This window comes from Hemiscyllium ocellatum, chromosome 42 (genome assembly GCF_020745735.1).
Source record: "Hemiscyllium ocellatum isolate sHemOce1 chromosome 42, sHemOce1.pat.X.cur, whole genome shotgun sequence".
Taxonomy (NCBI): domain Eukaryota; kingdom Metazoa; phylum Chordata; class Chondrichthyes; order Orectolobiformes; family Hemiscylliidae; genus Hemiscyllium; species Hemiscyllium ocellatum.
This window is the reverse complement of record NC_083442.1, coordinates 33076163-33094473: the sequence shown is the minus strand read 5'-3', so window position 1 is coordinate 33094473 and position 18311 is coordinate 33076163. Positions and strand designations below refer to the sequence as shown.

The window sequence follows — 18311 nt, the reverse complement described above, 5'->3', positions numbered from 1 at the left end:
GAAATGCTGCATCATCAGAGGTGAGACATTAAATTGAAGTTCCATCTTCCTATAAAGGCCCTTCCTTTATTTGAAGCATAGAGAGTTCCAGCAGCCTCTTAGACATTTCTATTTGTTACATTGCTATGCACAAACTGACTATTCTGATTCCCATATGGTAATAATTACCAAGTTTCAAATGACTTATATTTGAAGCATTTGGGATGCTGAGAAACATGATAAAACATAATGGTCCAGGTTTTCCAATGGCCAGATACAAGTAATTCTCCTATAATGTCATAGTTGTGTTCCAGCGAACCCTTGCTTAATAGAAAATCATTAAATATAAATAACGGGGCCTATGGGAAAAGTGGGGCTTGGGGCAGCCCAGCAAAAAATATCACTCATGATCGCTCAAAAATTGCCCAAAAGCCTAACACAAAGTATAGCACAGCCTGAACGAATGTATAAATGATATTACCAACAAAACGAAAGTAAATCGAACACAGTACATAAAAAATATTGGACAGAGGATTGTCATTGTAAGGTATACACTCTCATTCCTGTTAAGCGAGCTATATCATATTTCTGTCCTTACGCTCAAAACGCTTTATAATATCTGACTTATCTTTCAGTGTTATAGTCTTTCTTTTGCGTGCACCACCTGCAATTTTATCACCAGGACACTTCTTGCTAACATTCTTATCACTAACTCCCTCCACTTTCTCAAATAACCTCGGAGTACAGTCAGTCTGCTATAACGCGGTAGTTCCGTTCTCAGGCAATCCCATTTTATAAAATCTCATTATAACCAATATCTGCTTTAAAAGTTCGTGCTTTAGAAACAGTGTCCCTATTTCATTAATTGTGTTATAGCAAATTCACATTAATGAAATGTGCATTATAGCAGAACGACCTGTAGTCATTTCAGCAGCATAGGTGGGAGTTGTGTGTGTGGACCCTGCAGAATCCCTGATGTAGGGATTGCCTGGGAAGTTGATTCCGATTGGCATTCCGCTGTGTCTAGACCACTGTAAAAGAACTGTTCAAGTCAGCAAATTTGGCAGGTTCTTCTGCAGCTAAACAATTAGCTTCCAAGAAAGCTATTAAATATCCAGTCCAACTCTTCAGTACACACGGAGCCAAAAGACACCCGGACCTATTCCCAATACTTGACAATTGCGTACCATCACCTCCACAGACACACACACCTCTCCAGATACTCATGCTCACTCTCTCCAGTTGTTAGATTCTTTTCCTGAGGTTTCGCACACGAGATGCAAATCACGCACATCAACATCTGCAAACTGTTAAAGTTTAATAAAGCTTGTACAAGCTGGGTGACCCCCTTTGGCCCTCTTCGCAGGCAAGCAAAATTGGGTCAAAGTGAAGCCCTGAACAAAGAAAATACATCCCCTTTATACAAATCAGTTGGCAATGCTACAGATGCTTAGCCATTCCCTCACAGTCTCATGCCACTCAAGACAACCCCCCAGTCACTCTCAGTCACATGTTACCCCAGGTACAATGGCAGGATGAAGTCATCCTCTGAGATAATGCAAATGCTAATACGCTAATCCTGAGGAATCCTAATGCAAACGCTTTCCTGACTGATTCCCCGAGACAGTGCAGGTGCGACATATATTTGGCCAGAAAGCATTTCGGGATGGGAAAGATTGAATTGATAGTTTAACTTGACAATAGCAGACAAGTAATAGCAAATGACTGTCTAAATGAAGTGTAAATTACAATGGATAGTCATCTGCATTCTGCATTCAACTAGTGGTTAAAGGAAAGATCTGTATTTATAATGAGCCAGATTTTCCCAGGTATGGTAACCACAGTCAGGCTGCCACTCTACTATTTTTCACATTAAGAGCAAGCTCCACATTTCTGAAAGGAGGTTCCAACCTGGGCTTCTTCAGAATCATGAACTCTGCTTTAAATCTAACAGGCCCCTCAGACAGCAAGATAGTCAGAGGAAGGGAAACCACAGCCCCTTTTTCACAGCAGTCCTTCATCTATTCCATTATTTAAACAATCAGGATGGGAGACAGAATGTCACACCCACCCACCTCCAAATGTTCAGTTTTGTGGTCTAATATTTAGTATTCTGGACATTAATGTCTAGAAAGATATTCCCATTTAATCTTTTAACATTACACAGTCCCATCCTGATTGTTTAAATAATGGAATAGATGAAGGACTGCTGTGAAAAAGGGGCTGTGGTTTCCCTTCCTCTGACTATCTTGCTGTCTGAGGGACCTGTTAGATTTAAAGCAGAGTTCATGATTCTGAAGAAGCCGAGGTTGGAACCTCCTTTCAGAAATGTGGAGCTTGCTCTTAATGTGAAAAATTGTAGAGTGGCAGCCTGACTGTGGTTACCAAACCTGGGGAAATCTGGCTCATTATAAATACAGATCTTTCCTTTAACCACTAGTTGAATCCATTTTGAGGACCTTTCCCAGCAGTGAGTATTCACATGGTATAGTAATGTCCCCTAGTGCCATTAGTTCCTTGGATTCTCGTCAAGATTTCAGCTATGAAAACTAGAACTGTCAAAAGAGTTTATTATTTTAAGTCATGATAGGAGTGTATGTTTCCTGTTGTAGACAAATCAGTTGAGGTTGATTGCTATGATCAGTCAATAATTATGTTTTTGTTGCAGCTAGGAAGGCGTGAGGTTAACTAGATGAGCCTCAGCAGTTTTATTTTGTTCTTGGCATTTCTATGTTTGATTATACGTGATTTGGTACTGAGTGATAATGAGACCGGAGCATGGTCTGGTCATCCCTAGTCTCAATGAGGCTGTAATTAAAGGATTAGTCCAGACCTTCCCCGCTGCTCCCCTCCCACCCCTTCCCTCGCAAACCCTCCTGGTCAATGAGAAAGAACCCCTGCTGGAGAATTTACATAGGGGAGCTGAACCAGCAGAGCTTCTGAGGTGAATATCTGTTTTCAGTCTTATTGTTTTTAGGAGAGGCAAAGAGCAAGTTAGCACAGCTTGGGGCAGGCAAGATATACATGTGGGAAGCCACTGGAAATAATGATTTATGTCAGACGAATTAGGCGTTGCATTTTTGAATTGTTTTTAAGGTTCAAATTTTATCTCTGCCCCTAAACAATAGGACCTCTAAAATAGCAGATGAAATGACCTCTTATATTTTATAATACAGGAATTGCTAGGTTAAAAAAAACTAATATTCAACTAGTTTACCTTCCACCATCCTGATGATCACAGGATACAGTGATAATGGGAGTTATTGATCAAATACAGTGATCAGTATCTGTCAGTGTGTTTACATCAGACAAGAGATTAGGAAAATGCTAGAGAGATGTGGCAAGAATAAATTCAAAGTCATGTGTTCATCCTGAGCATGTTGCCCTGCCACACATCATGACTCGAGTTGCTCATGTAATGAATCTCCGTGCCATTTCATGCAAGAAATTTACCTAATTTGAACGAATCAACACAAATTCCAAATGCTATGCCCCTAGGGAGATAGTTCTGTGGATTAACAACCTGCTTGCTAAAGTATTGTTCTTGCAGCATGTATGTTGTTCTTCTGCTTTTCTGGACAAACTCTATGTCAGCGACTAATACTTTATTGGTTTGTTTTTCTTTTAGATATTGGAGCATGTGAGTCAATTATGAAAAAGAAAACGAAACAAGACTTTCAGGAGCTGCTGAAGTCTGAACATGGTGTGGATCTCAGAGAATTCTAACCAGTGGGCAGCAACTCAGTTATCACAGGACAGCTACTTTGTTGTACATTAAGGAATCAAAGTCAAATGGTGGGGTCTGCAAAGTATCAAGATGGCGGCCAGAAAATAGAAAAGAAATAAAACAATTGAGGGAGCGTGATTAATAAAGCATTTAAAACTGTAAATCAAAGATGAGAGAGAATTCCGCAGTCTGGAGTTTCCAGACAAAGATTGTGGGTCAGGCTGCAGTGCGATGAATCATAATTTCTGCATAAAATCACAGAGAATCTAAGAGACTTATTGTGTTGAAATTATTGATGATATTGTTAGTACAAAGGGGCAAACTATGATTTGGAACCGCATTTCACATATTAGGACAATTCTGGGAATTTCTTTATATCAGAAATTAATAGATTTTTAAAATTCCAATGGCAAGTTGCCGAGTGTATCATAGGAGGGACAACTTCTGATACCAGGAATGTCTCATTTTAGGAGGTAATATCAGGAAGCTATACAGATAACAGTGAAGACGTTTTGTTGTATGTCTGTACCTTTTGCAAGCATTCTCTTGTCAAAGTGTACCCAGGTTTAACTTGCCTTTCGTTCATTTTCTAGTTTTCTGAAATTCTTTCTTGTGCTTTTCATTGGTGTTTTGTTCATGGACTGACTTTTCCTCTACAGCACTATTAGAGGGATTTGAGATCCGAGAGAGCACCAGCTGTGTTGAGGAGCACATTAACCGGCAGGTACATTAGTATACAAGGTTTTCAGTCACTCATTCACCCTGAAGTACAGCTATTGAGATTGAGATAGTCATGTTCAGAATATACAAGAAATTATGTGTGTGTAAAAACGTATTGTAACAGTTAGAATGGGTATTATTAATTGTGAGTAATTATTGGATAATACACCAGTACTGGGCAGGTCACTTCATTTTCAGAGGTTCTGTGAAACATATTTCAGTAATGGTCATTCCTCACAGTAAAATAGCTATAATACTGTTTTGTGGATTGTCTGTAATTGGTATTTCCACAGAGTGTACACTTGGAAAGTGTACTAAAAGTGTGCTAACAATTTTGTTGCATAAGACTAAAACTTCAGTAACGATACGTCAGTAAAAACACTGTTTAAGTAACTAAACAGATCAACAAGGACCCAAGTTTAATTCCCATTCCGTTGTGAGTTGCTGAGACAGGTGGTGAAAGTTGCAGTGCCATTGGAGAGGTGTGAACCTGGCTGTGTTTTGCCCCACAATTAGCTCAATACCCAACCACCACTTGCTGTTAAGACGTACACACGTGGACGAACTAGTGGAAGGTAATTTAGTTGATGTATTGTTGGTTGGGAGGCAAGAAAAGTGCTTTGCAGAAGAATAACAAACTTCTGAGCCTGGTGTTTTATGTTTACAAACTTTACAGGCAACTGTTACCACCCACATCCTGTTCATGCCTGAATCATTTTGATCTTTCAGATTTCGCCACTTGAGAGTCTTCGGCTGATGTGTCTCCTTTCACTGACAGAAAATGGTAAGTTTGAAGCGTTTGAAGCCTAAATGAGCACCCATGTCTTAATCTTAAAGACGAGTTAGAGCACAAGCAAATTATTTTGGACATTTCTTTTTAATTGGCGTTTAAGCTTCCCTGCTTTATATATCTGGATCTTTTCTCTAATGAAGGATCCTTTCCTGAAACATTCCCCTATCCATTCTCATTCGAGATGCTGACAGGCTGTCTTGGCCATGTCACATTTTCTGTCTTCACTTCAGACTTTGTTGAAAATCACACAACACCAGGTTATAGTCCAATAAGTTTAATTGGAAGCACACTAGCTTTCGGAGCTCCACTCCTTCATCACGTGGTTGTGGAGGACACAGTTGTAAGACACAGAATTTATAGCAAAAATTTACGGTGTGATGTAACTGAAATTATATATTGAAAAATACCTTGATTGTTTGTGGAGTCATTCAGACTTTGCGTTTGCTACTTTTCTTCTGATGATCTTGTGTGTTTGTGTTATTTCCCCTCAGGATTGATTTCTAAGGATTATCGGTCATTGAAAACTCAGTATTTGCAGGTAGGCAAAGAAAGATATCATTGATACAGCAGTGATCATGAATGTGAGCTAGTTGGATTATGTTTTGTCCTTGGGCTGTGGGCAATATTGAAACAGTGATGGTGGGCCTTCATCCTGTTGTCCTCCACTTGAGCATCAGCCTGGATTACTTGTTCAAGTTCCACTCCTGGGATTTGAACTGTCAACCTTTTGATCCACTGCTGTCAGTGCTTCCCACTGAGCTAATTTTGATGCTATGGACTAAGGGAAAAATATTTTCCATTATGCTGGTTAGAGGCTACAAATCATAACTTTATCTTTTATCAACTGTCCTTTCTTGAAGATTAGGAAAGAATTTTCACAAGCATATGAGAAACACCTATGGATTAGGGGATTGGAGGAAAGCTAAAGATGGAGAGGTCACAGAGGTTGACAGCTAGAAGGTGTGAAGTGATGACGAAAGGAGTGGAAGAGGTCAGGAAGAAATGTTGCTCAACCTGACTATACAGTCATATCCAAGAAGACAGTGGTCTCTACCTCTACATTTGTCCTGCAGTAGCAATAATGGAGGATATATTCCTTTAAAGTTCTGGAGGCATCAGTATTGCAATAGGATCTGCTTCAATGGATCATGTTGACATAGTAGTTAAATCACAATTGTCTAGAGTACATTATGTAGAACTGCTGTATTCTATCAGTCCCATGGGTGGACTCCTCACTTTGCAGGGTTGCCAATTCATTTATTCATGGCGACTGATATATTAAACCAAGGGTGAATGTGATATCCACACCTAGAGTCTTTGATTGATTGATGCATTATATATCCAACTATGACATTGACAATGTGTTCCGACACCCAACCCAGGCTTAATGTGATTGAAGTAAGCAGTGATATTTACTCCACAGCCGACCTCAGTCACCATCCATTATTGATCACCTTGATATGGTGTAAACGTATGTCAGCTCAGACTATCTTGTCTTCATTGACTATAAAGAAACGGGTTTTACAATTCCTGATTTTGTGAACTGGGACATGGTCTGTTAATAACACAAATTCATCAAGACCTTCATTATTGTGGGAAATTTGACTTCTGGTGTAATGCAGTGATCTCTAAAACCAGACTGAGTGGTATCTGATCGTACAAGGGACAATTTCTAATTAAAGCTTTTGTGGGATTTGTACCCTGACTGTACATTTTATTATAGTTGTGTACAGTATATCTAACCACAGTTAACAGACTGCTTCCCTTTGGCACTTTACCAGCCTGATCTGTAACTCTGTTCGCATTTATTTCTGTTCAGAGTTATGGTTATGATCACATCCTTACGTTCGCCAACCTGAAACAAATTGGACTGCTAACAGAACAACAGCCTGGAGAGACATTGACTGCAGTGGAGAGCACAATGGGAAAGCTTGTGACGGACAAAGCAGTCGGTAAGGGGACACTGGAAACATAAGATGGTGATATATCAGACATTGGGAGATCATAACAGGATTATTTAATGATATTCTGAACTCTAAAAGACTAAGTCGTTTTATTATACGCAATTTAATGTTCTTCATTACAACAGCGACTGAACTGCAAACATGTTTCAGTGACTGTGAAATGTCTTGTAATCTCCTGAAACCAAACAGTGAAACGATTTACTTATTTTTACCTGTATGGCCATTGGGCGAAGTTAGGATTGGGCTTGTGGTGACTCTCATGATGAAACAACCCACCATCTCTCATGCTAAATGTATTCCATAGCTGTCTGTCTGTTTGGTTGCAAAATTCAATCTTGCCGATGGCTACAAAGCTGTGAATAGTACAAGCTCAAGGCAGCTGTCATCATTACATCACAGAAGTGTACAATACCAAAAAAAAGGCCCTTTATCCCATCAGATCTGTGTCGGACAGAAACAACTACCTAACTATTCTAATCCACTGACCCATTTGTGTCACCATACATTGTAATTCCAACACTATGTTCCTCTGGGTCCCATTTCTATTGCATGTATTTGCAGGTTTGTTTCTGTGGTAATTTTACATAATGACTGGAAATTAAATAAATTATTCTATTTCAGGGAAATTGACTGATGCCTTTTCATCTCTGGCCAGGAAAAGTCATTTCAGAGCTTTGAGCAAACGACTGAATCTGGTAAGCACTAGAAGCTGGGGGAAGAGGGTGTTTCCCTGCTTTCTTGACCAATATTTATCCATCAATTAATATCGCAAAAATAGCTGGCCATCATTACATACCTGATTTGTGAGCTTCCTGTCTACAAACTGGTTGTCAAGTTTCCTAAATTGCAATGGTGACCACACTTTGAAAATATGCAATTGGTAATAGGGAACGTGAGATGTTCACTGGTTGTGAAAAATGCTAAATAAATACAAGTCTTTCATTTGTTTTCACTTGAAAACTGACCAATACCCTCAGCGGGATTATGTCTGGTTTGGTTTGAGCTGAGTTGGGTGATACTTTATGCTATTAAGCCAGGAAGGTCACTGATCACTGTTCAATAACTGGATTATATACATGAGGATAGGGTTCAGCTTAGTTGTGATGTTCTCCATGGTGAAACAGCCTGACAAAATTCAATGTGATTTCTTACTCCTTTAACTCATTGAATGGATTGAACAGATTTGATGATGGTTGTATTGCAGCGAGCATATTTAAAGGGTACAATGACTATTTTTCAATTTGATATTTTAAATCTACTTCTGACTGAGCAGTATAGCAGTTATTGTATTTCTGTTGTGGTTCTGTTCGCCGAGCTGGAAGTTTTTGCTGCAAACGTTTCGTTCCCTGGCTAGGGAACATCATCAGTGCTATTGGAGCCTCCTGAGAAGCGCTGCTTTGATGTTTCTTCCGGTATTTATAGTGGTTTGTTCTTGCCGCTTCCGGGTGTCAGTTTCAGCTGTAGTAGTTTGTATGTGGGGTCCAGGTCTATGTGTCTGTTAATGGAGTTTGTGGATGAATGCCATGCCTCTAGGAATTCCCTGGCTGTTCTCTGTCTGGCTTGTCCTATGATGGTAGTGTTTTCCCAGTCAAATACATGTTCCTGGTTGTCTGAGTGTATGGCTACTAGGGATAGCTGGTCGTGTCGTTTTGTGGCTAGCTGATGTTCGTGGATGCGGATTGTTAGCTGTCTTCCTGTTTGTCCTATATAGTGTTTTGTGCAGATATACGAACAAATCAACGGAACACCCATGGGATCACCAATCTCGGGACTCATAGCAGAGGCAGTTATGCAAAGGTTAGAACATACAGCCCTACCACAAATCCAACCCAAACTCTGGATCAGATACGTCGATGACACCTTTGTAATCATCAAAAACACAGACATAGAAAAAACACACCGAATCATCAACGCCACACTCACAGGAATACGATTCACGAGAGAAGAGGAAAAGGATAGCCAACTCCCATTCCTAGACGTGTTAGTAGAGAGAACACCCAATGGAGAATTCACCACAAGGGTACACAGGAAACCAACACACACAGACCGAGTCCTAAACTATGAAAGTAACCACCCCAACACACACAAACGAAGCTGCATCAGGACACTATTCAAAAGAGCCACAACACACTGCAGTACACCAGAACTGCGAAAAGAGGAAGAGGAACACCTATACAAGGTATTCGCCAAAAACGGATACCCACGCAACTTTATCACCAGATGCCTAAGAGATAGACCACGGAACGAGGACATGCCACAACCAAAAGGACTAGCCACACTACCATACGTCAGGAGCGTCTCAGAACTGACAGCCAGACTACTGCGACCCTTAGGACTCATAACAGCCCACAAGCCAACTTCCACACTCAGACAACAACTCACTAGAACAAAGGACCTAATAGCCAGCACGAGCCAAACTAACGTAGTCTACAAAATACCATACAAGGACTGCACAAAACACTATATAGGACAAACAGGAAGACAGCTAACAATCCGCATCCACGAACATCAGCTAGCCACAAAACGACACGACCAGCTATCCCTAGTAGCCATACACTCAGACAACCAGGAACATGAATTTGACTGGGAAAACACTACCATCATAGGACAAGCCAGACAGAGAACAGCCAGGGAATTCCTAGAGGCATGGCATTCATCCACAAACTCCATTAACAGACACATAGACCTGGACCCAATATACAAACCACTACAGCTGAAACTGACACCCGGAAACGGCAAGAAGATCCATCAACAGACACATCAACCTGGACCCCACATACAAACTACTACAGCTGAAACTGACACCCGGAAGCGGCAAGAACAAACCACTATAAATACCGGAAGAAACATCAAAGCAGCGCTTCACAGGAGGCTCCAATAGCACTGATGATGTTCCCTAGCCAGGAAACGAAACGTTTGCAGCAAAAACTTCAAGCTCGGCAAACAGAACCACAACGGACACCCGAGCTACAAATCTTCAACCAGACTTATTGTATTTCTGTTTATTTGTTTTATTTTCATTAAATTTGTACTTCCACATTATGGGAAATTCACTGTACTCTTTATTGACTTTTGTTTCTTTATTTTTTCATGGGATGTGTGTGTTGCTGGCAATGGCCCATCCCTGATTACCCTTAAAATGACATTAGTGAGACATTGGAAAGGACAGTTGAGTGTGTGGATCTGGAGGCTGAGAAAGCTCCCTAAAGGACAGGGAACTATTTTTCTTTTTAAATGATGATCAATGATAGTTGTCATGATCATTGCTATTGAGACTATCTTTATATTCTAGATTTATTAATTTGAATTCAAAATTCCACCAGCATTAGTCAGGGACTGTGGATTACTGGTCCAGTGATTTTTACTAATATGTCACAATCTAGAGCAAACATGGCATAGAATGAGCTGGTTAAAGGCCTCTTTCACTATTCTGATCATTTCAACTGACTTCCACTGGAAGAAGCATTGGTTTAGCCCTGTTACTTTAATTGTAAATAACAGATCTCCAAGACTGAAACGTGGGTATGTTTAATGAAACTTGGTACACAGACAAGGTGTGACTCACAAAGAACTCGTTAGCTTTTCTGGAGGCAAGCACCTAGGATCTGGGGATTTTTAATGGATCCATTAAAGTTGAAAATTAGGCAGAATTGACTTTTTCCTTTTAGAAAATTTATTTAATTTAAATCCTGTTGATTAGTTTGGAATGTTATGGGTTGTCTCAGCTGCTGTGGAGGATAATATCACAGCTGTCAAAATGTGAGCAAAGTTTCAAAGCAGGTTGTTGGATGTGAGATTGAATGAAGCCTCCTCAGTGAAATGTAGGCTTACAAAAAGAAAACTTCTTTCTTCAACTTTGTAGTTACAGAGAATATACTCAGGGACAGGGGAAAGGTTTCAAAGAAGAGCTGAATAATTATGATAATATTAAACTAACAGACCATGATAGAAATGTGCAGTCTACTGAAACCTGCTTCACTTTTTCCTCTTGTGTTCTCATGCTGTTGAATTCAGCATTTTCTGTCCCTTTCCAGATACCCCGCACTGAAGAAGAGTATGATTTGAAGGTTCCACGGGATATGGCCTATGTATTCAGTGGTGCATACATTCCATTGAGCTGCAAGATTATAGAACAGGTGAGTTATGTGCACTCTAATACATGACACAAATGTTTACAACTACACAGGAGAGGGAATAAACTCACTTGTCTTGTACTTGAGTGAGACTACAATGAAAAATAATCTATTTAACTAAATTTAAATGAAGCTGGGTATTTAAGCAATGTATTTGATTGTTGTTAAATAAGTTGATTTAGTAGGGTGTAAATATATTTTCTGAACATTGATTATCACAGCAAGCACAAGTTGTAAATGAAGAACTTAGTCATGAGTGTTCTTTTTGTATGTGTCTGTGACCATCCTATTGCTAAATTACTTTGTAATACATTGTTGCAATATCATCCTCAGCTTCAGAATCAAGTGCTTTCAACTCTAGTGTGTTGGTGCACACTGTCAGAGGCATTGCCTTCAACCAGCATACCCTTCAACATGCTTTATCTCTCCCATCTTTTCCTCTGATGTCTAGTCACTTCCTTTACTTCTGACCAACGTGTTGTTTCTATTTTTATGCTGATCCTTGGAGTATTTTGCTGTGATGCAGGTGCTATATAAATGCATGTCATGCTGTTTTTCTCTCTGCCCCATGTTGTGTATGATATCAGGTGCTAGAGCGTGACAGCTGGACAGGAATGGAGGAGGTGTCACGATTACTAAACAACAATGAATTTATCACTATAGGTAAGACTATAAATGGTTCAGATTTGATGGCATGCTGTGCTCTCCAAAGTTCCATTAGCAGTTGCACTGTCTTCTGTTCCTCCACCTTGTGGTCTCAGCCCTCTTCTGAAGATGCTGAGGGTTGCTGGACAGATTCTTTTCTTTTTATCCATTTGTGAAATTTGGGCATTGCTGGTTGGATCAACGTTTATCACCTTTCCCAAACTGCCCTGGAGAGGTTGGTGACGAGCTGCCCACTCGAACTGGTGCACTCTGGAAGACCCACAGTGCCTTAACAGAGAAAGTTCCAGAATTTTGATCCAGTAACAGTGAAGGAGCAAAGATATATTTCCAAGTCAGGATGATGTGTGGCTTAAAGGGATACTTGCAAGTGTTGGTGTCTTATGGACATTTACAGCCTTGTAACAGCTTGCTGAAGCTTTGTGTATGGGGATAACACTGGGACTGGATATCTGAGTATAGACTTGCATTTCCTCAACAGGAGAGTAACCTGTGATGATTTTCCCATCGAGGCTTGTACATAAATAATTAGTCATCGTCTTTTTGTCCTTTCATAGGATGTTGCTGTCTATTTCCCACTGCTAATTGGCATTGAACTGAGTGGCTTTCCAGGAGTAAATCAACTTGTTTTGGGTCGAGAGCCACTTAGAGGGAAAAGATGACAAATTTCCTTCCCCAAAAGGAAGTTAGTTAAGTGGATGGATTTTTACAACAATTAAGATAGTTGATTTGGTCATCCCTACTGAGATTAGTTTTATATTCAAGATTTTTAAAAATTAATTGAAGTTAAGTTCCACTAGCAGCTGTGGTGGGAATTAAAGCCATGTTGCCAGACCATTAACGCAGGCCTCTATCATTATTCCATTGACAGTGGAATGGGCAGACAGCTGGCAGATGAAATTCAATGCAGAGAAATGGGAGATGATTCATTTTAGTCAGGAGAACAGGAGTAGATAACATAAAATAAAGGGTACTACTCTAATGGGGGTGTGGGTCCACATGCCAATAAAGGTGGCCAGACAGGTGGAAAGGGCAGTTATAAAACATACAGTATTCTCAGCTTTACTAATAACAACATAGAAATTTCAGTTGTGAAGATTGATTGGAGAAGTTAGGATTGTTTTCATTGGAGCAGAAAAGACTGAGATCAGGTCTGATAGAAGTATTCAAACACAGGACAGGACAATATAGTTAGGGAGAAACTTCCCACAGGCAAACAGATCAAGAATGAGAGGGCAGCGATTTTAAATAAGTTGCAAAAGAAGCAAAATCAGTTTTAGAAAAAGCTTTTATCATGCAGTGAGTGATTAGTGTCTGGAATACACTGGCTGAAAGTGTGGTTAATCAGCGATTCCTCATTACCACCGTTTTCTCCCCTAGTGTAAATTACTGATAGAATTGTAAGGCATCAGAGGCAGCAACAGTTTCCAAGTCAGCTGAGATTACCATGAAGCTTCCACCTTCTCAAGTTTACTCCTCATCTGAGATCTGTTGATCCTCGGGTTAAACAAAAACAGTCCTCTTTAATAGACAATAGACAATAGGTGCAGGAGTAGGCCATTCAGCCCTTCGAGCCTGCACCGCCATTCAATATGATCATGGCTGATCAATGAGAGGGCTATTCTGTTTTCCTCTGGGAACATGGCAAATTTATCTTTTACATTGAGAGATGGAAGGAATTGGAGGCAACATATATTTTGTAAGAAGTGTTGTGATATAATCCTAAGTTGTTGCACTGTTGATAATGTATTTAAAGTGCTGTTCTTGGTTTTTATAGAAAGATCCATGGATGCAGGGTATTCTTGCAATGTGCAACGAGTCATTCTTGTGGTGTTTCTTGGAGGCTGCACTTTTTCAGAAATTGCAGCGCTAAGGTTCCTGGGTAAAGAGAAAGGTAACACTAATTATCTGGTATCATGAATTATTCCTGCAATTCCTCTATTGACATTATTGTATGATTGTTCTCATGAAGCTGCATTTTAAATTTTAATACAAAAGCAAAATGCTGCAGGCTCTGAAGCTCTGAGTTTTAAAAAAAAACAAAATGCTGGTAATATAGAGAGGAGCAGAATTCTGATGAAGCATCACTAACAGAAACGTTAACTCTTTCTCTCTCTCTTCACAGCTGCTGCATCACTAGCTGATTATTTCCAGTATTTTTTGCTTTTATTTTAAAAATGTATTTGAAATATTGAACTTCTGTAATGGAGAAATTAGAGCCTTGTCAATCCAAAGGGAGTATACTTAGTGCCAGGATTGTCAGCAAGACCAAGAACTGACCTCTCCTATTGGTTCACTGCACGATAAGAGCCAGAAGCCTCTGGATTCAGTCTCTAGGTTGCACAGAATGAATTCATTTCAGCAGGAAGAGGGATGTAATTGGCCATTTCCAGTGGCAGAGGCTTGGTTACCAGCAGGGCACAGATTATAGATAATTGCCAAAAGAGCTACAAACAGCATGAGGAAGTTTTATTTATATGTTGAGTTCTGTAGGGTTGAAGCAGATTCAGTAAGACTGAAAAGTGAATGAGATAATTAGATTAGATTAGATTCCCTACTGTGTGGAAACAGGCCCTTCGGCCCAACAAGTCCACACCGACCCTCCGAAGAGCAACCCACCCAGACCCATTCCCCCACATTTACCCCTAACTAATCCACCTAACACTATGGACAATTTAGCATGGCCAATTCACCTAACCTGCACATCTTTGGACTGTGGGAGGAAACCAGAGCACCCAGAGGAAACCAACGCAGACACGGGGAGAATGTGCAAACTCCAAAATCTTATATCAATAAGAAAATTGATGGAAAGAAAAGATGCCGGAATTTGGGGAAAAAGTGGGATTAATGGGTAGCACTACAAAAGATCGAGAACAGACCCAGTGTACCAAATGATCACTGTGTTCCTGGAACTGAAATAAAGTATGCCATGCTCCAACTCCTGAGGTGATGTCCAGCATCTCCCACTGGAAGATGTGCTGTGCATATTAGGTGTGAGTGAGTGCTATGTCTTCATGCATGAGAGAGGTGTGTGAGGGAAGGGCCAGCTTACCTCTTATTTCCCTTGATGTCACAGCAGATAGCCTGTTAATGCTCACACTCATATAACACATTTCAGACTGCTACAGCCAGTTGGCATTTTAAAAGTTTAGGCTTCAATCAGACCTGACTCGAGGCTTCAGAAGAGGAGCTGGAGAGCAAAATAGCATTTCGCTCAGTCACATGTCAAGGGGTGGATATAATATTTGACTCCAGCCAAACCTATTCTTTCTGTTTCTTTTCCCCACAGGATTCAAGTTTGTTTTTGTTACCACAGCAATCACCAACAGTTTTCGGATGCTGGAATCTCTGTTAGAATCATAAAAATGGAGCAGTGTCATCAATATTAAAACTACAGAGCGATGAAACAAAATTAAACCTAACCGTAGATCCAAGAGAGGAATTTGCATTAATCTCACTGTAAATTAACTGACTGAAGTCTAATGGTGAAACACAGGAATCATCAACATCGAACAAAACCATGGCCACATTCTGAGATTTAAACCTTTGCCTATGCTCAAAGTTTTTTGAGGTACTTAGCCTATAAAATGGCTATACACAAGATATGATTTGTGAACTGGGTCTGTCAAAATCAATCTCATGATTGCTCAGGCAAAGGAACTTGACTGTGGGGATAACTTTGATTTGGGGAAGGTCAGAATGGGTTCTAGCTTAAGAGGCAAAAGTAAAGAATGTGCAACACATTTGCCTTGGCAAGAGTTGAATTCACGTTGCATTGGATCAGTTTTGAGTTTGGAGATTAGAGAGGAAGAATTTGGTTTTATGCAATGCCTTTCATATACCTGAAGTTTTTACTTTTACAGCTGATCACCTACTTTCAAAAGTCTAATTACTTGCTGCTGAGGAGGATATGGCAGTTAGTTTGTGTACTAAGCTCCCACAAACAACAACAAGATCATATCAAAATAATCTGACCTGGTATTGGGAATTCTGCATTAGATTCACTTCTCCCCATGACTAGTCCCTCAGACAGCCAAGAACGTAAACCATGTTCATTAGTCTCCCATTCAGACCCAACCAGTTTGAGTGAAATATATTTGGAAAACCAGAATTAGACTTCTTAAGGAATTGTTAAATATTAAAATTGAGAGTCTTGAGAGAAACAGAAGCTGTATTAATAAAAGTAGAAATGTGCGCAGCTGCATCTGAAGAACAAAAAAAAATTCATGTTTTGCATTGGGTGTCTGACAAAGGATTGGAAATGGAACATTCAGCATTTTCTTTTGAAATTGGATATGAGATTTGAAACTTTTTTTATTGTGAGGAAATGTTTCTGCACAAGAGCAAAACTATGGTTCTGTGAATTCTGGAGAGTTAATTTTAATTCAGTTTTATGATCTGCCAAAAATGCATGATCTGTCAGGCTGGAAGTATTCTGACCTGAAAACACATGGAACCTCTGCAAATACCTGTGATTTGTGTTTGAAGAACGCATTTAATTCAAAGACCCTAAAGTTTAAAATGTTCAACCAAAGTATATTTTAGATCCTGAACTTTATCCTCTACTGTCTCAAAAGCACCAATTCCTCGATAAGTTGATATGGGGGCCTGTTAATGGCAAACATCAAGTATGATGATTTGAGGAGTGTAAGTGAAAAGAATTTAGCAAAGCCAGATAAACATCTGTCTGCACTCATATTTTACATAGGATCGGTAAGACATAGTAGCAGACAGCCTGACTTTTTTTCCTTTCCTGTGTCCTAGGGTGTTTGACATCAATGGGTATCTCCTCAGATAATGTCCTGACTTTGACCAGGTTACTCAGGGCAGTTTGAACATGAAAACTGGCTGATTGTGTTACAGAAAACCACAAGGGGAGAGGTTGTTTGTTCCATTTCACTGGTACTCATCAACTGAAGCACTTCCCTTTTAATTTAATTTTCCTGCCCCTTGTACAGTATATATTTTCACATTCCTCTGTTTACAAGTTCTGTGTAATTTACTTTAATGTGGTATAATTTTAGGTACTTTAGTAGCTAATGTCTGAAAGCCTTTTTGAATTGGACTGTTTTGACAGTTCCTGGCAAAATCTTCAAGTATGTAACATTTATTACTAGTAATATTTGAAAGTTTTGGTTATTGAGGATGTGAAATTTCATCTGTACTGTGAAGATGTGCACTGAACTGTTTGTGTACATAATGTATAATAAATTTATTTTTAAAAGTGCATTTGTGCAGTTGTGATTTAACATCTGAAATTCAGGTTTTTTTTTAATGTTTTCGAGCTTTTTATTTTGTCTGTTCCAAAGCCATGGAGTGGAAACAGGCTGTTCGATTGCTGTGCACCTTATGTCTGATTTTACCCTCTGCCTAGCAGGTGTCATGGCCTAATGACCCATCCAAAGGACCATATATTGTACTTAGCAAATGCTACAGGTCTCCAATGTGAAGCCTGGTTTCTGTGCTTAGCTCTCAAGAGTGAAACTTTGAACCATCTGACTCTGAGGCATAAATGTCAGCGCTGAGCTGATGGAACTTAGATATTGCCTGTCCAGACTACACCTCATGTACATTTCTATGGATGCTGGCTGCCCTCCTTCGCCCTCAAGACAGGCCTTAGTCTTCAAATATTGGTCAAAACCATTGCTATTGGTAAGCTATTCAACCATCATGACCCTTAAATCACTCAGAGCTACAAGTAGCATTAGTTCTTTACAAAAAATCAAAATGTTTATGATGTATTTGTCATATTGCAGAAGACATACGAAAGATATCAACAAAGTACAACTAAACACTGGTTCCAGAGGTAAAAAGATTGAATAAAAACACTAAATCTTTCCGGCTGGTCTTGCTCATCTGGAAATAACTTGATTCCTCTAAGATGTTAGGCCAAAGACATACCAATCTGAAGCATCTTCTATAAACAACAGTAATTGGTCTCAAGTTAATCTCTGTGTAAATTCCCAAATGCAATTTTTTTTAGTCACTTGTGGGCTTACTTTTTTCTGTAAATCAACAATAGTGAGTAGAGTGGGGTTTTTTTCCCTTATACGTTTTATTGAGCTCTATCTCTCTCTTGATTAAATTTTAAAAATATAAAATATAGGTGTTCAGTTAGCCTGGAGCAGCGTCTTTTTTGGAGCAGTAAGACTGCTGTTTTCTGGGTCTGTAGATTATTAAAGTGCAATGATGGCCTTTAATAGAGTGGTGTGCTCTTCCGGGCAGATGTGGGAGATTAGGCAGAGTTTCCATGTTACTATTATGTCTACAGGAAGTAGGTTTTGCAACAAAACACATCGGATTGCATGGATCAGTAGGAGCGGCAGTTAGAA

At 39.6% G+C, this 18311-nt stretch overlaps 1 protein-coding gene across 3 annotated transcripts in view; it reads left to right on the top strand.

Moving 5' to 3' along the window:
- The window catches only part of vps33b (VPS33B late endosome and lysosome associated), a 34342-nt gene extending 17136 nt beyond the window's left edge, over positions 1–17206 (top strand). For 2 of the 3 annotated variants that reach the window (XM_060853871.1, XM_060853870.1), the window contains 10 exons: positions 3608–3682; positions 4366–4430; positions 5156–5210; positions 5711–5757; positions 7039–7171; positions 7805–7878; positions 11218–11319; positions 11904–11979; positions 13757–13873; positions 15269–17206. In XM_060853871.1, the coding sequence (XP_060709854.1) occupies positions 3608–3682; positions 4366–4430; positions 5156–5210; positions 5711–5757; positions 7039–7171; positions 7805–7878; positions 11218–11319; positions 11904–11979; positions 13757–13873; positions 15269–15342 (818 nt within the window). In that variant the 3' untranslated portion in view covers positions 15343–17206. The remainder of the gene's footprint in view (positions 1–3607; positions 3683–4365; positions 4431–5155; positions 5211–5710; positions 5758–7038; positions 7172–7804; positions 7879–11217; positions 11320–11903; positions 11980–13756; positions 13874–15268) is intronic. The other variant, XR_009647247.1, reaches the window with a different exon arrangement.
- Positions 17207–18311: the final 1105 nt, after the last annotated feature.